We start from the raw sequence: 14,914 nt of genomic DNA on the forward strand, positions 1-14,914 counted from the left end.
GAAAGAACAACTGTAATGTTTTGTTCAGAGTTATGAACATCCTCCATTCCTGAGGCATTTGTAACTCTGAGGTTCTACTATATGTTCTAATATCCTTTTCATCCTTACTCCCCAAGTATCTGTGCCATAGAAAAGTCATATTTTAAACTATTAAGTTAACCCCCTAGAAACACTGGGCATAGGTGAACAGCTATTTAAATGCATAGCTGTGTTTCCAGCTCCTGTTTTTCACCAGTCTTGTGATAGTCTCATTCAGTCATATTTCCAGCTTTAAGAAAAACACCAACTGTCAGCTTCCTTTTTTTTAAATGAAAGTTTCCAGTACTTTATCATACAGAGAAGCTTGAAAACATGAAACAATTGTACTCCAAAGGCTCAGAAACAAGAAGACAAATAAAAAGAAACTCATATATATTTAACTTGTATGTGTCTGTATCTATATACAAAATGAGATTTTAAAACAAATCTCATTTATTTGAGGGCCTGTCCCATGATGTTTGAATGCATAGGGTTGGCAGCCATAGCATAGTGAAAAAATCTAGTTTTCTGAATTGCTCCAACTCAGTCATACCAACATTTTTGTGTGTGTGCGCGTGGGGGGGGGGGCAGGTTCTGGAAAAATGCACCCCCACTTTCTGTTGCTGCTTTCATCTTTAAAATACCCATGTGGGTTAAGGGACTGAGTCCTGGCCTGTACTCTCTAGGCAAATTACCTCAAAACTATGCCTTAATTAAGTCATATGTAAAATAGGATCAATAATGTTTTAACTCACCCTTGGCAAGTGCTTTGAATCCTACCAAAGAAAAGGGACTTTAAATATAAAGTATTACTAGTTTTGTTTTGATAGATGCAAGAAGTAAAGCACAGAAAGGTAACTCCCTTTTGTGGGGAAACATAGAGTACATTAGGCAAAGGTTTCATGGAGAAGAACTGAGCTGTAATGCTGTGATCAAGCAACAAGTCATATAATGTCTCTGCTTTCTCATCTGTAACACTGGTATATTTATTTACCTACTTCACAAGGGCTCTGAGACTAGTGTTCGTAAAGTTCCTTTGGAAATGTAAAGCTTTCAGGAAGTAATTTACAACGCAGAATTTTGCTAGTGGCATAAACACATAGCTTAGTTTCACTAGTCATCGTTTTGATCTAGGTCTAAAGATTTCAAATGCAAAACACTTTTTCTGAAATTCTATTTATGAGGAACACTTCACTTAGTCCATTATGAGGTTATAAAAATGATGTTGTATTTGATTTTTAAATTTATGGCTATCTGTGTTTAATACAGATGGCTTGCACAAAATCAGGCTGAACTATAGTGAAGACTCCACTGATGGCAGTAAATTAAATGAAGATGAGCTTATAGATTTTTCTGAAGATCAAGATAACCAGGTAAAGAACTTAATAATGTTGCTTAGGTAATGTGTACTATTGTTCCCCTTCTGAAGAACAAAAATCAGATTGTGTGTGTATGAAGAGTGGTTTTTAAAAGCAGTATGCAGACAGTAAATTATGTATTGTATGAAACCTGGATTTGACATTTGTAAGGTTAGAACCTAGAGCATTTGTTGCTCAGTATTAGAATTGTACTTGCATTTCAGCTTCTAGAAGATTAACGATATACTCTTTCATGAAATTGGCTCAGTAAGAGTGCTGTACAGATCATGCACTATGCTTTGTGCAGTTTTGCTTATTGACCATGGAGTATAATAATTTAGCTCAGGTTTTAAGAGACCAGCGACTATTACTTTCCCTCAGTTCCTCTGCTTCTGTCTTCATAGCAGGTCCTGGAACCATCCACTCTCTCTGTTCTTTAAATGCCATTCCTTGGCAATAGACAGACTTGGTGTATGTATAGAATCATAGACTTTAAGGTCAGAAGGGACCGTTATGATCATCTAATCTGACCTCCTGCAGAATGCACGCCACAGAATCTCACCCACCCACTCCTGTATCAAACCTGTGTCTGAGCCAATGAAGTCCTCAAATCATGGTTTAAAGACTTCAAGATGCAGAGAATCTTCCAGCAAGTGACCCATGCCCCATGCTGCAGAGGAAGGAAAAAAAAAACCCAGGGCCTCTGCCAGTCTGTCCTGGAGGAAAATTCCTTCCTGACCCCAGATATGGCGATCAGCTAAACCCTGAGCATGTGGGCAAGACTCACCAGCCAGACACCCTGGAAAGAATTCTCTGTAGTAACACAGATCTTACCCCATCTAACATCCCATCACAAGCTATTGGGCATATTTACCGCTAGTAGTCAAAGACGAATTAATTGCCAAAATTAGGCTATCCCATTATACTGCCCCCTCTATAAACTGACCAAGCTTAGTCTTGAAGCCAGATATGTCTTTTGCCCCCACCACTCCCCTTGGAAAACTGTTCCAGAACTTCACTCCTTTGATGGTTAAGAAACCTTCATCTAATTTCAAGTCTAAACTTCCTGATAGCCAGTTTATACCCATTTGTTCTTGTGTCCACATTGGTACTGAGCTTAAATAATTTCTCTCCCTCCCTGGTATTTATTCCTCTGATACATTTATAGAGAGCAATCATATCTCCCCTCAGCCTTCTTTTGGTTAGGCTAAACAAGCCAAGCTCTTTGAGTCTTCTTTTATATGACAGGTTTTCCGTTCCTCAGATCATCCTAGTAGCCCTTCTCTGAACCTGTTCCAGTTTGAATTCATCCTTCTTAAACATGGGAGACCAGAACTGCACACAGTATTCCAGATGAGGTCTCACCAGTGCCTTGTATAACGGTACTAACACCTCCTTATCTCTTTTGGAAATACCTCGCCTGATGCATCTCAAGACAGCATTAGCTTTTTTCATGGCCATATCACATTGGCGGCTCATAGTCATCCTGTGATCAACCAATACTCTGAGGTCCTTCTCCTCTGTTACTTCCAACTGATACGCCCCTGGCTCATAACAAAAATTCTTGTTGTTTCTAAATGCGTGATCTTGCACTTTTCACTATTTAAATTTCATCCTATACTATTACTCCAGTTTACAAAGTCATCCAGATCTTTCATGTATGATATCTCGGTCCATCTCTGTATTGGCAATACCTCTCAGCTTGTGTCGTCCCAAACTTTATTAGCACATTCCCATTTTTTGTGCCAAGGTCAGTAATAAAAAGATTAAATAGATTCATCCCAAAACTGATCCCTGAGGAACTCCACTAGTAACCTCCATCCAGCCTGACAAATTACCTTTCAGTATGACCCATTGTAGTCTCCCCTTTAACCAGTTCCTTATCCACTTTCAATATTCATATTGATCCCCATCTTTTCCAATTTAAGTTAATAATTCCCCATGTGGAACCGTATCCAAAATGCCTTACTGAAATTGAGTAAATTAGATCCTTTCCTTTGTCTAAAAAATCTGTACCTTCTCAAAAGAGGAGATCAGGTTGGTTTGACACAATCTACCTTTTGTAAAAACTGTGTGTATTTTGTCCCAATTACCATTGACCTCAATGTCCTTGACTACTTTTTTCTTCAAAATTTTTCACAAGACCTTGCATACTATAGATGTCAAACTGACGGGCTAGTAGATCACTTTCTCCCCCCTTTCTTAAAGATAGGAACTATGTTAGCAATTCTCCGGTCATATGGTACAACCCCTGAGTTTACAGATTCAATAAAAATTCTTGCTAATGGGCTTGCAATTGCATATGCCGGTTCCTTTAATATACTTGAATGAAGATTATCTGAGCCTCCTGATTTTCGTCCCATTAAACTGTTCAAGATTATCCTTAACCTCCATTCCATCCTCAGTGTTTAGTGGTCCTACTTCTTCTTTCTTTGTTTTCTTCTGATTTTATGGCTATAAAACCATTTACTGTTGGTTTGATTACCTTTGCAAGGTCCAACTCTACATGGCTTTTGGCCTTTCTCACTTTATCCCTACATGTTCTGACCTCAATAAGGTAGCTTTCCTTGCTGATCACTCCCATCTTCCACTCCCTTGTAGGCTTTCTGCTTTTTCTTAATCACTTCTCTGAGATGCTTGCTCATCCAGCTTGGTCTGCAACTCCTGCCTATCCATCAGCTATTGCATCTAGGAAAATATGAGTCCTGTTATCATTACTAGCACTTGTCCTCCAGTCTATATCTGGGAAGTTAAAGTCTCCCATAATCACACAATTTCCATTAGTATTTACTTCATTAAAAACATTAAAAAGGTCTCTATCCATATCCAAACCAGATTCCAACGGTCTGTAGCACACTCCAAGCGTTATCTCAGGGGAGGCTCTAGTCGTTTTTTCCCCAGTGTGATTTTTGCCCAGGCAGGTGTCCATCCCTTCTTATTTCTTTACAGTCTACCTCATCATTGATATACAATGCTACTCCACCACTTTTGCCTTTATTTCTGTCTTTCCTAAACAGCAGATAGCCTTCAATATCTGTACTCCAGTCATGACTACTATTCCACCATGTTACTATTATCCCTATAATATCTGGTTTCACTTCCTGCACCAGTAACTCTAGTTCCTCCATTTTGTTACCTAGGCTCCTCGCATTGATGTACAAACATCTTAATTCTTGCTATTTGGCTTCACTCAAATTTTTTACCCGATTAGGCCCAGACATTCTACCACCATATTAGAATTGTATCTACAGTACCCTTCCTCCATATGTCCATTCTCCTACCCATGACAGTATCCTTCCTTGCTTTGTTTTCTTCCCTCTCAATGTTAAAATCCGGTGTGGAGATTACCTGGACATCTCCCAACCAATTCCTAGTTTAAAGTTCTCTTAATCAGTTGTGCCAGCCTCCATCTTAGAAGTCTATTTCTGTCCCTACTCAGGTGAAGTCCATCCCACGAGAACAGTCCTCTGTCCATGAATGCTTTCCAGTGGCCATACATCCCAAAGCCCTTCTTATAGCACCACTGCCTGAGCCATCTGTTGATCGCCATGATCTTGTCACACCTTTTGTTGCCCTTCTCTAGGAACACTGAAGATCACCTGAGCCTCGATTTCCTTAAGTGTCTTCCCCAGCCTGGCATAGTCGCTCTTGATACATTCCAGCAAGAATCTAGCCATATCATTTGTTCCCCACATTTAGGACAATAAGTGGATTCTTTCCCACTCCCATTAGGATCCTCTTCAGCATCAGGTCCACATCCTGTATCTTAGCACCCAGCAGACAGCACACCTTTCTGTTCTCTGGATCAGCTGTGGTTACAGGCCTGTCTATCCTTCTCAGTAAGGAGTCCCCAATCACGTAGACCTGCCTTTTTTTGGTGACGGTGCGATTCTCCAGTCTATCCTTTGTTCCCTCTGGCTGCAAGTCCTCTCGATTCCCATTCACCCTTGCAATCCTCTGCAACCCACCCCGTATCCTCCTGGGGCTCATGTTTGGTGTCCTCTCCATTGACGCTTCCCCTTTCCTTATAGAGCTAGCTGCCCTTCGATTCTTCCTTGCCCTCTCGCCTTCAGTGACCACCTGCTATGCCCCTTCTTCATTTTCCGAGTCCGCAAACCTGTTCCTGAGCTCTATTGCTCCTTCTCTAGCCTGTCTTTTCCTCTACCTGGTTCGCTTATTCACATGCTTCCACTCTCCACTTTCCTCACCCAGCAGTCTCCCCTCAGGAGTTCTTTGGTCCTACTTCCATCTGCAAGTCTGAGCTTTTCCTTTCGGCGTCATGTCCTCTTTTTTTCTTTTTTTTCTTTTTTTTTTTTTAAATTAAATTTGGGGGTTTTGTCTAGGTTTGTTGTCTTTCACTCTCCGCTCCCGAATCAGAAGAAAACATTGGGATTTAAAAAATGTGAGGTCTTAGTGGAAAATGTCCTTTACAAACCCGTTGTAGGCCCACTTCTTTGAGGTCCTGGGAGGGAGGGCATTCTTACGGGGCCTGTAAAGGCTGACCTTACGGAAGGTATATACAAAGTTATCCTCCCTTAAGGCGCCATCAGAACTGAACCAGTGCCAGTTCAGGTCTTCACATCTGAAATCAAAGGATCAGAGACCCTCAAATCCTTTCACATAAGTAATAGGAGTCTTCTGTTCTACCATTTATCTCCCTCTCCAAAAAAGAGACTGAGTATAGCACATCTTGGGATTGGAGTTTTGTTAAGCAGCATTCTTCCTGCCGAGCCCAGCATACTGAATAATCTTTTTCAAGGTTTGCATTTGTGGTTTTTTTGTGGTCAAAACCTCATATCTGGACTGAAACCTCAACTGCTGTTGCAGATAGACTAAACTCATTTCTCCTAGCTCATGATGGTGCTGGGGTCTGCTTTAAGCCTTCCCCCAAATAGACTTCTTATTGTCTCTTTCTCTGGCACTCCCTAAATCTCAGTGAAAAGGGAACCTCTGCTGGGAGCAGATGATTGAGAAGCCCGTAAGAGGGATGGGCAGAGAGTGAGTTGGGGTTGGTGGAGGGAGGCAGTCAGGAGAATGGTATAGGCTGCCTTGGCCTTGATCCCTGCATTTTGGAAGGAGAAGGGGGTATGTTGAATCTTCTTGTTGCAGCAGCAGCTCAGGATTCAGCCTGGATTTGAAGTTACCATTCACATCTATCAGAATTTGCCAGAATTGGAATAGAAACAGGTAAGTTGAGCTAAAATATATAGAGGCTGACTGCAATAGAAACCTTTAAGAAGGCTCAGCCATAAGTGAAATGTGCATGACACTGATGCCAGAGAACAGCCATCTAAATTCTCCCTCAACTTGGCTACACATTGCATTGTGAGTTGGCTAGTTCCCTCCAAAAAAATTTTCAAATAATTTTGCTGTACTTTTTCTCTTCTGTTTTTTGAAAAGCCATCTCCCAATCCTGGTAGGTTTGCTGAGTCTTCTCAATAGGAAAGTGACAAGGAGTAATATTAGCTGAAAGTTTGATGGTGCAAAATTTACTGTTAATTTATGGGAGTAAACTATGCTCAACTTAAGTTCCTTGTCTTAAGTAAGACTGTAAATATAGTAAGTAAAATTTTTATTTGCATTCCATTTGAAAAGCAGTCAGCCTATAAACTCCACAATTTTTTTTTTGTAGGAAGACAGCAGCGATGATGGGGGTCTTGTAGATGATAACTGTAATTCAGAGTTGGGACAGTGGCATCTGAAGCCTAATGTTTGCATACAGTAAGTATAAAGATGTATTGCTTAGAACGAGCTTCAAACTAATATAATGTAAAACAGAATGACAGCACTCAGGGGTGTCACTCAGACTTTATAAGATGCTGCTAACATACTGTTTATATTTTTAGCAATTTCTATATTTTGCAGTATAATCTAGTTTTAGGATTTTGTGTGGAACTCCTTTTGCACTGAAAATAGATATTCCCTTTTGGTTTGCTAAGGTTGAAAGACTTGCTTTTAAAAGCATCTGAAGATATTTTTATTTTAATAAAACTGCTGTTCTTAGTGATTTAATATTTAGGCTCCAATTCAGCAAACTACTTAAGTGTGTACGTAAGTGCCATTCCTATTTAGCAAAATACATAGGAAATTGGTTACAATTCAACATGTGCCTAAACAGATGTTGAATTAAGGCCTTAGTTGTGGGCATCTCAAATTAACTGGGGAGAATGGGATAGATATTAAATAATATAAAGCTAAAATATGTATAGTGTCTCCATTTCTTGCCAAAAAATATTGTGCAGTTGTCATCTTTCGTGCACCTCTTTCCCTGATTTACCTGTTAGGTATATTTCCTCTGCTTTGTTCAGAACAGTCACAACAAAAAATCTGTTACTTCTGTAATTGCTCTTCACTAAAACATTTCTTTCTATTGCAAACATTCCAAGAACCAGAAAGCTATGAAAAAGCAAATTTATTGGCTATCACTAGCTTTAGTAGTTCACATTTTAAGTGATAAAAATGTAGGCTTCTAAAGTCATAAATACTTTTCAATTAGCATTTGATGTCTTTACAGCTTCCCTTCTATTCTTTCTCTACCTTTTAATCCTATTTTTCCTCGTTTTTCCTTTGTGTTATATTATATACTACAAGAAGGAAAAAAATGCAGGCATGTTATAATAGTATAATATAAAACTTACAGTAACAAATACATAATGGTTTAATGCATGTGTATCATCCATAATTAATTATATTTTATGCCCTGTTTCTAACAGCAGAAGTAAACCTAACTTGTGAGATCTAAGGATATCACAGCTTGAGGTGCAATGGCTTCAAGTTACGGTTTGAAATGAAATACCCCAGGCAGATGGTGATCGCCCCCCTTCGACACTGCTCCCTCCCAAAACAAAAAGGCTTACTGTGCCATGGATTACCTTTAGCACTCTTAACTCTAATCTATCTGTGGAAATGGATACATCACTTTAAAAGCCATAAATTCTTCAATATCGTCACACATAACCATAAGGTCCCTCTTACTAACAAGATCCTCAAAGTGTCATGTCAAAATCTTGGTTTAACAAGAACAAAATAATTTGGGGGTTTCGTTTCTTCATTATTTAAAATGCACCTCTTTCCTGAAACAATATTTTAATATTTAAAAACCCATTGCTCGTGTAAGTAATTTACCTTGTTTCAAAGTTAAAGGCTATGCAATTCAAAAATGTTTACGATTACTAGGCTGCCATCTTTATTTTTGCTATAAACATGGTTAAATATTTCCATTCTACTTTGAGAAGTAGTTACTTGCAGTAGTATCATCTATAAAAATATAATAAGATGTAATACAAAACAACTTTTGCAGTATCTGAACATTGCATTTGTTTTCTGTTGTTGGGAGTAGGCTATTTATTTGGGTACATGAATACAAGGACAAGTTATCTCCACTGTTAGCAGTGATAAGTATATGAACCAGTAACAAATATTAGTGCAATCTAACTTTTTCAAAAGGTGTTTTGCCTGATTTTTTTTAAATGACTTTTCTTCTGCTTCAGCTTTTACTGCCAATAGTTGGAAAGTCCTGGAAACTAAATGCTCATGCATAACCTTTTTTTGTTCTGTATTAGGTTCAGTGAGTGAGTTGAAGAGGTAGTTAGGTTTTTTTCCCCCAAATATGGAGAAATGTGTTTTTTTAAGTGCAGACATTTGTTATGCCATTGTACTGACCTACAACTTAAAGCAGTAAATGAGTTTCTGAAATATTTGGTTATATTACTTATTAAAAAAGAGGACATTGTCATTTTGATACTGACTATATATAAATGTGTATATTAAATAATTAACTGTATTTCTGTTGCAGTTATCTGACAATGTGTACACTACATTTTCTTCATTGTTTTGTTTGCTGTTTTCATAAAGGGACATTGTCAACTTGAAATCTAGTCAATTTAAAAAAAAAAGTATAGGAGTATAAGAGATGGAATCTCGGGAATTTACAACTGCATTTTATTTTAAATGTCCTCCTTTTCCCTATTGCTGTGTGAAAGATCCACACAAAAATAAAAATCGATGAAGGCCTAATCCAGCTAAGTGCTTAAGCACATGCTTCGTTTCCAGGATGCAAGTAATGCCATTAATTTCAATGGGGTTAGTCACATAATTAAAGTTAAGTACATACTTAAGATCTGGTAGAGCACTTCACTGATCTTCTTGGTATAGTGTTACTCACAGTTTTGTCAAATGCCAGAGTTACACACTGGAAGAATAGAGTAAGTTTTCTCTAATCTTTCAGTGAGAGTATCTTTAGGTCTTATGTGTAACAAAGGGTATGTCTACACTGCAAAGAAAAACCCTTGGCACTGAGTCTCAGAGCCTGGGTCAATTTACTCAGGCTAGAAATAGCAGTGTAGACATTCCTGCTTGGGTTTGAGCCTGGGCTGTGAAACCTAGCAAGAGGGAAGAGTCTCGGATCCTGGGCTTCAGCCTGAGCAGTGACATCTACACTGTTATTTCTAGCCCCACAGCTCAAGACCTGCGAGCCTGAGTTAGTTGACCCAAGCTTTGAGATCAGCGCAAAAGGTTTCTCTTTGCAGTGTAGACCTATCTAATAGTAAATAATTTTCAGACACAATGTGATTCTTTAAAATTGGCACTTTTAAATAGCCACTAAAGCTTTCTGGACTTAGTGAAATGTTAAATCTAGAGAGAGCTTATTTTGCACTTATACTGACTTCAAAGCAAGTTGTAATATAACTTTTTGTGCTTTTCTAATTGTTATAAAATACTCAGTACTTCTCAGAGTGTGTGTTAAAAAACAAACAAAAAACTTTTTCTCATTCATAGACCCTGCATTCTGCTATGGACTCCCTGAGAGGCCCTTCCCGGTCAAATGTTGTGAAAATATTAAGGGAGTAAGTTATAAACATGTAATTCCATTTTTTTTCAAAAGTTTTAACGTTCCTATAAGAAGAAGAAAGGTCTGATTTCTGTGCACCTTTTGTCACAGATATTTGGAAGTAGAATGGGAAGTCAGGAAAGGCAGTAAAAGAAGTTTCTCCAAAGATGTCATGAAAGGCTCTAATCCAAAAGTGCCACAACAGAACAACTTCAGTGATTGTGGAGTGTATGTACTGCAATATGTGGAGAGCTTTTTTGAGGTAAGTTTACTTGCTTCTGTCATGGTATTTATTTTATATCCTGCATTAGTGAAATAAAACTTAGTTTAAAGAATGGGAAACATTGCAGTGCAACGGGATTTATGGATGTGTGTAAAATAAGTTTGCAAGATGAAACAAATCCATTCTGGAAAAGACAATAGTTCTTCTTCGAGAGATGTCCCTGTGGGTGCTCCACTATAGGTGGCGGTGCGCCCCTGCGCCTTTGATTGGAGATTTCTGCAGCAGTACTCGTACCGGCCACGCATGTTCAGAGGCTGGTCCCGCTCTTGAGTATACCTCCTAGTGAGCATGCGCGGCCGGTTCCCTCAGTTCCTTCTCTACCATCCCTGGCTTGAGACGGAGCTCAGGAGATGCCTTAAAGAATTTCTTTCCTCATCTTAAAATAACTTGTAGTTAGACAGTTTCTTGTTAGTTAGTGCTACTTACCCTTTTTCTACTGTTTAAAAAAAAAAGAAAAAAGAAAAATTTGTTCTCTCAGCTGCTTCAGATATGCCTGGCTCCACAGGCTTTAAGTGCTGCTCCTCCTGTAAGGACGCTGTCCCTCTCTCCGATGGACATTCACAGTGCATAAAATGTTTGGGGGAGACCCATATTCCCCAAAAATGTGCTCACTGCACTACACTAAGCTCCAGAACGAGAAAGGACAGGGAGCTAAAACTTAAACTTATTCTACTTCAAAAATCCCTAGGGTCTGCCTCAGACCCTGGCGTGGACTCTGCCTCCACTCACTGACACAGCTCTCCCACTTCTAAAAAGCAGAAGAAAGCAGCAAAAAGAGGGCACCTTCTGTCAAATTCAAAAGAAGCCCTTAGACACAAACCTTCTCCGGTCAGATCCAGTCTCCTTACCAGTGCTCCCCCACCTGAGCACTTTCGACGAGCCGGGCTCCTCCAGCACCGCGTTAAACCCGCCTGTGCTTTCGGTGGCAGCGCGAAGCTCTGGTGCCGAGGCGACAGGCTTTCAGTTGCCTGCTTTGATTATGGCACCTATCAGCACCGCGATGAACGCGGTGCTGACATTTCAGGACCCCCCCCGGAGGCACCGCAGCCTGCTATTAATAGCACAGCACCGACTCCGGCATCGGCATTAACAGCGCTACTTGGCACGGAGCCAAGACTAAGTACTCCGGTGTAAGCCTGGGTTCCCTCACAGCAATTCCATCAGCCTTCGCCTTCAGCTGCCACAGCACTGCCGTTTACCCAGTCAAGTGACCTCCTAGTGTCACCTACGCTGCAATTGCACTTCCTTAAAGACTGCTTCTCCCTTACGAATGACTCAGGGTCCGAACAGCCTTTCTCCAGTGAGGAAGAGTCTGAACTACAGGGTGATGTTTCAAGGCAATCAGAATTCCATCCTCGGAGTCCTGTCACCCGCGGGCACAGGAAAATTGTCTCAGACTATCCTCGAGACCCTACCTCTTGGTGTGTTAACCCCCTGGATGGCACCACCTATGCCTTTTCCACCACCATGGCAGTATTGGGCCCCATGGGCACCTTTCCCTTGGCAGCACACCCGCTATTGCAATCCGACGAGACGCGAACGTCCAAATGATATGACTCACTTGGCGGCACCCTCCCATTCTCAGGATCAATTAACTCCTGCTCCTGACCCAGTACTAACTGAAGTACCAACTGAAGTAATGCCTGAAGGAGCTTTACTTCCCTTCCCTCTACCGTCCTCAGACGATTTTTTGAAATTCCAGGATCTCTTTAAAAGTGTTGCCAGTGAGCTTAGAATCAATCTAGAGGAAGTACCGGACCAACAACATGAGTTAACGGACATCCTGCAACCCTCTTCTTCATCCAGACTGGCATTACCAATCAATGCAGCCCTTCTGGAACCTGCTAAGTCCATCTGGCAGGCTCCAGCCACAAGCCAGCCTACCCGCAAACAAGCGGACCGTAAATACTTCATTCTCTCTAGGGGTTCTGAATTCCTTTTCTCACATCCTGCGCCAAACTCACTGGTAGTGAACGCAGCCAATCAAAGGAACAAACAGTATTTCCGTCATATCCCAGCCAACAAGGAAGGCAAACGCTTAGACCTGCTGGGTTGCAAAGGGTATGCCTCTTCAACCTTACCATTTCGAATTGCCAATTATACCGCAATTCTGGCAAAGTACGACCATAGAAACTGTAACAAGTTCATGGACTTTATTGAACACATTCCAGACCAGAAGAAACAACAGTTTACAGCTTTAGTTTCCGAGGGCCAAATCATATCATGCATGGCTCTTCAAGCAGCTCTGGATGCAGTCAATACCGCAGCAAGATCCACCGCTACGGCGGTGGTCATGCGCCGAGGTTCATGGCTCTCCTCTTTCCTCGCAAGGTTCAGAGCACCATAGAGGATCTTCCTTTTGATGGTGATAAACTCTTTGCTTCCACCACGAATGAGGTGCTCCACTCAATGAAGGACTCAAGGGCAACTCTTCGATCCTTAGGCATCCAAACCCCTACAACCAGAAGGCAACAGTACAGATATCAACCTTACCACCGTCCATGCTACCCCCCATATACTCAGCATTTCCCAAGATCTCAGGATCAACAACAGCAACATCAACGCCAGAGATCCAGATACCAGCGGTGTCGCCCCAGTTCTTCTGGGATGCCCCAACTTCCTCCAACTAATAAGATTTGAACCTTTGTTCAAAGGTCTCGTAAACATTGTCCCAACTTCAGCGTATGCACTGCCTACAACTATCTTTGGACACCGCCTACAGCCATTTTTGCACCAATGGCAGAATATTACCACCGACAAGTGGGTTCTAGAGGTTATCACAACTGGGTATTCTATCCCCTTCCTCTCCTTAACTCCCACCCACCCACCCTCTGCAGGGACTCCTCTCACGAGCTACACCTCCAGCAAGAAGTACATTATCTCCTTCACCTGGGGGCTATCAAACTTGTGTCCAAATGCCACAAGGGGAAAGGGTTCTACTCCCATTATTTCTTAACAGAAAAGAAAACTGGGGGATGGCGACCGATCCTCGACCTCAGGAGGCTCAACAAATTTGTCAAAAAGCAAAAGTTCAAGATGGTTACTCTCACCATCATAATTCCAGCCCTGGAGCAGGACGATTGGTTTTCAGCCCTCGACCTACAAGATGCCTACTTTCACGTCACTGTCCACCCAGCCCACAGATGTTTTCTTCGTTTTACCCTCGGCTCAACACATTTCCAATACAGAGTGCTAGCATTCGGCCTTTCCACTGCTCCTCAAGTTTTCTCCTAGCGGTAGTCACTGCCTACCTCAGGAAAAAAGGAGTCATAATATTCCCTTACCTCGACGATTGCCTCCTGAAGGCCTCCACATTCGACGAGGCCCTCCGCTTCACACAACTCACCATTGATTGCTTCCAATCCCTGGGCCTGAAAATAAACAAAAGCAAATCCACATTAAGTCCTACCCAGCACCTGGAGTTTATAGGAGCGCGCCTCGACTCCACAACCGGACTGGCATCTCTCCCACCCGACCGATTCAATACTATAAAACTGCTGGCTACGAGACTTCGCAACAGCCCCCGGGTCAGCGCCCGAGACTGCCTCCAACTACTAGGGCACATGGCCTCGTGCACCTTCGTGGTCCAGAACGCACGTCTCTACATGAGGTGTTTCCAAGCTTGGCTGGCCACGGTTTACAAACCAAATGTGCACTCACTAAACAAACACCTGGCCATATCCTACCGAGTCAAAGACTCTCTCATATGGTGGACAGTCCCCTACATCCTCTGCTCTGAAGTCTCCTTCCTCCAGACCTCCCCAACTCTGATAATGATGACCGATGCATCCCTCACAGGCTGGGGGACACACATCTCTCACCAAACAGTCCATGGGCTATGGTCTCATTCCAAGACCTCCCTGCACATGAATGTTCTAGAACTTCGAGCAATATGTATGGAATGCCTGCCACTGCTTCCTTCCACTAATCAAGAATCAGCATGTACGCATAATGACAGACAACATTGCCTGCATGTTCTACATAAACAGACAAGGAGGGGCTCGTTCCCACTCTCTTTGCTCAGAGGCCATAAAACTCTGGAATTGGTGCCTTGCAAACCACATCCACATATCAACTGCTTATCTTCCAGGGGTGATGAACACCACTGCCGACAAGTTAAGCAGACGTTTTCCTTCGGAGCACGAATGGGAGATAGACGAGGGAATCATCTACAACATATTTCGCACTTGGGTTCACTCAACCATAGATCTCTTTGCAACTGCGAAAAACACAAAATGCCTCAATTTTTGCTCCAGGGCGGGACTGGGCAAACACTCCCTCAGAGACGCATTTGTGATCCCATACCGGGACTTAGCTTATGCATTTCCCCCAATACCATTGCTCAACAGGGTCCTCATAAAGATACAAATGGATCTTGCAAGGGTGATCTTGATCGCACCTTCATGGCCGAGACAACCGTGGTTC

At 41.7% G+C, this 14,914-nt stretch overlaps 1 protein-coding gene across 1 annotated transcript in view; it reads left to right on the forward strand.

The window, feature by feature from the left end:
- Positions 1-14,914, forward strand: part of SENP6 (SUMO specific peptidase 6) — a 180,038-nt gene that overhangs the window by 157,541 nt on the left and 7,583 nt on the right. Inside the window, 5 exon segments of the mRNA XM_030555783.1 lie at positions 1,288-1,391; positions 7,009-7,097; positions 10,155-10,165; positions 10,168-10,222; positions 10,318-10,468. Coding sequence (XP_030411643.1) covers positions 1,288-1,391; positions 7,009-7,097; positions 10,155-10,165; positions 10,168-10,222; positions 10,318-10,468 — 410 coding nt within the window.

This window comes from Gopherus evgoodei, chromosome 3 (assembly GCF_007399415.2).
Source record: "Gopherus evgoodei ecotype Sinaloan lineage chromosome 3, rGopEvg1_v1.p, whole genome shotgun sequence".
In the NCBI taxonomy this organism is placed as follows: Eukaryota; Metazoa; Chordata; order Testudines; family Testudinidae; genus Gopherus; species Gopherus evgoodei.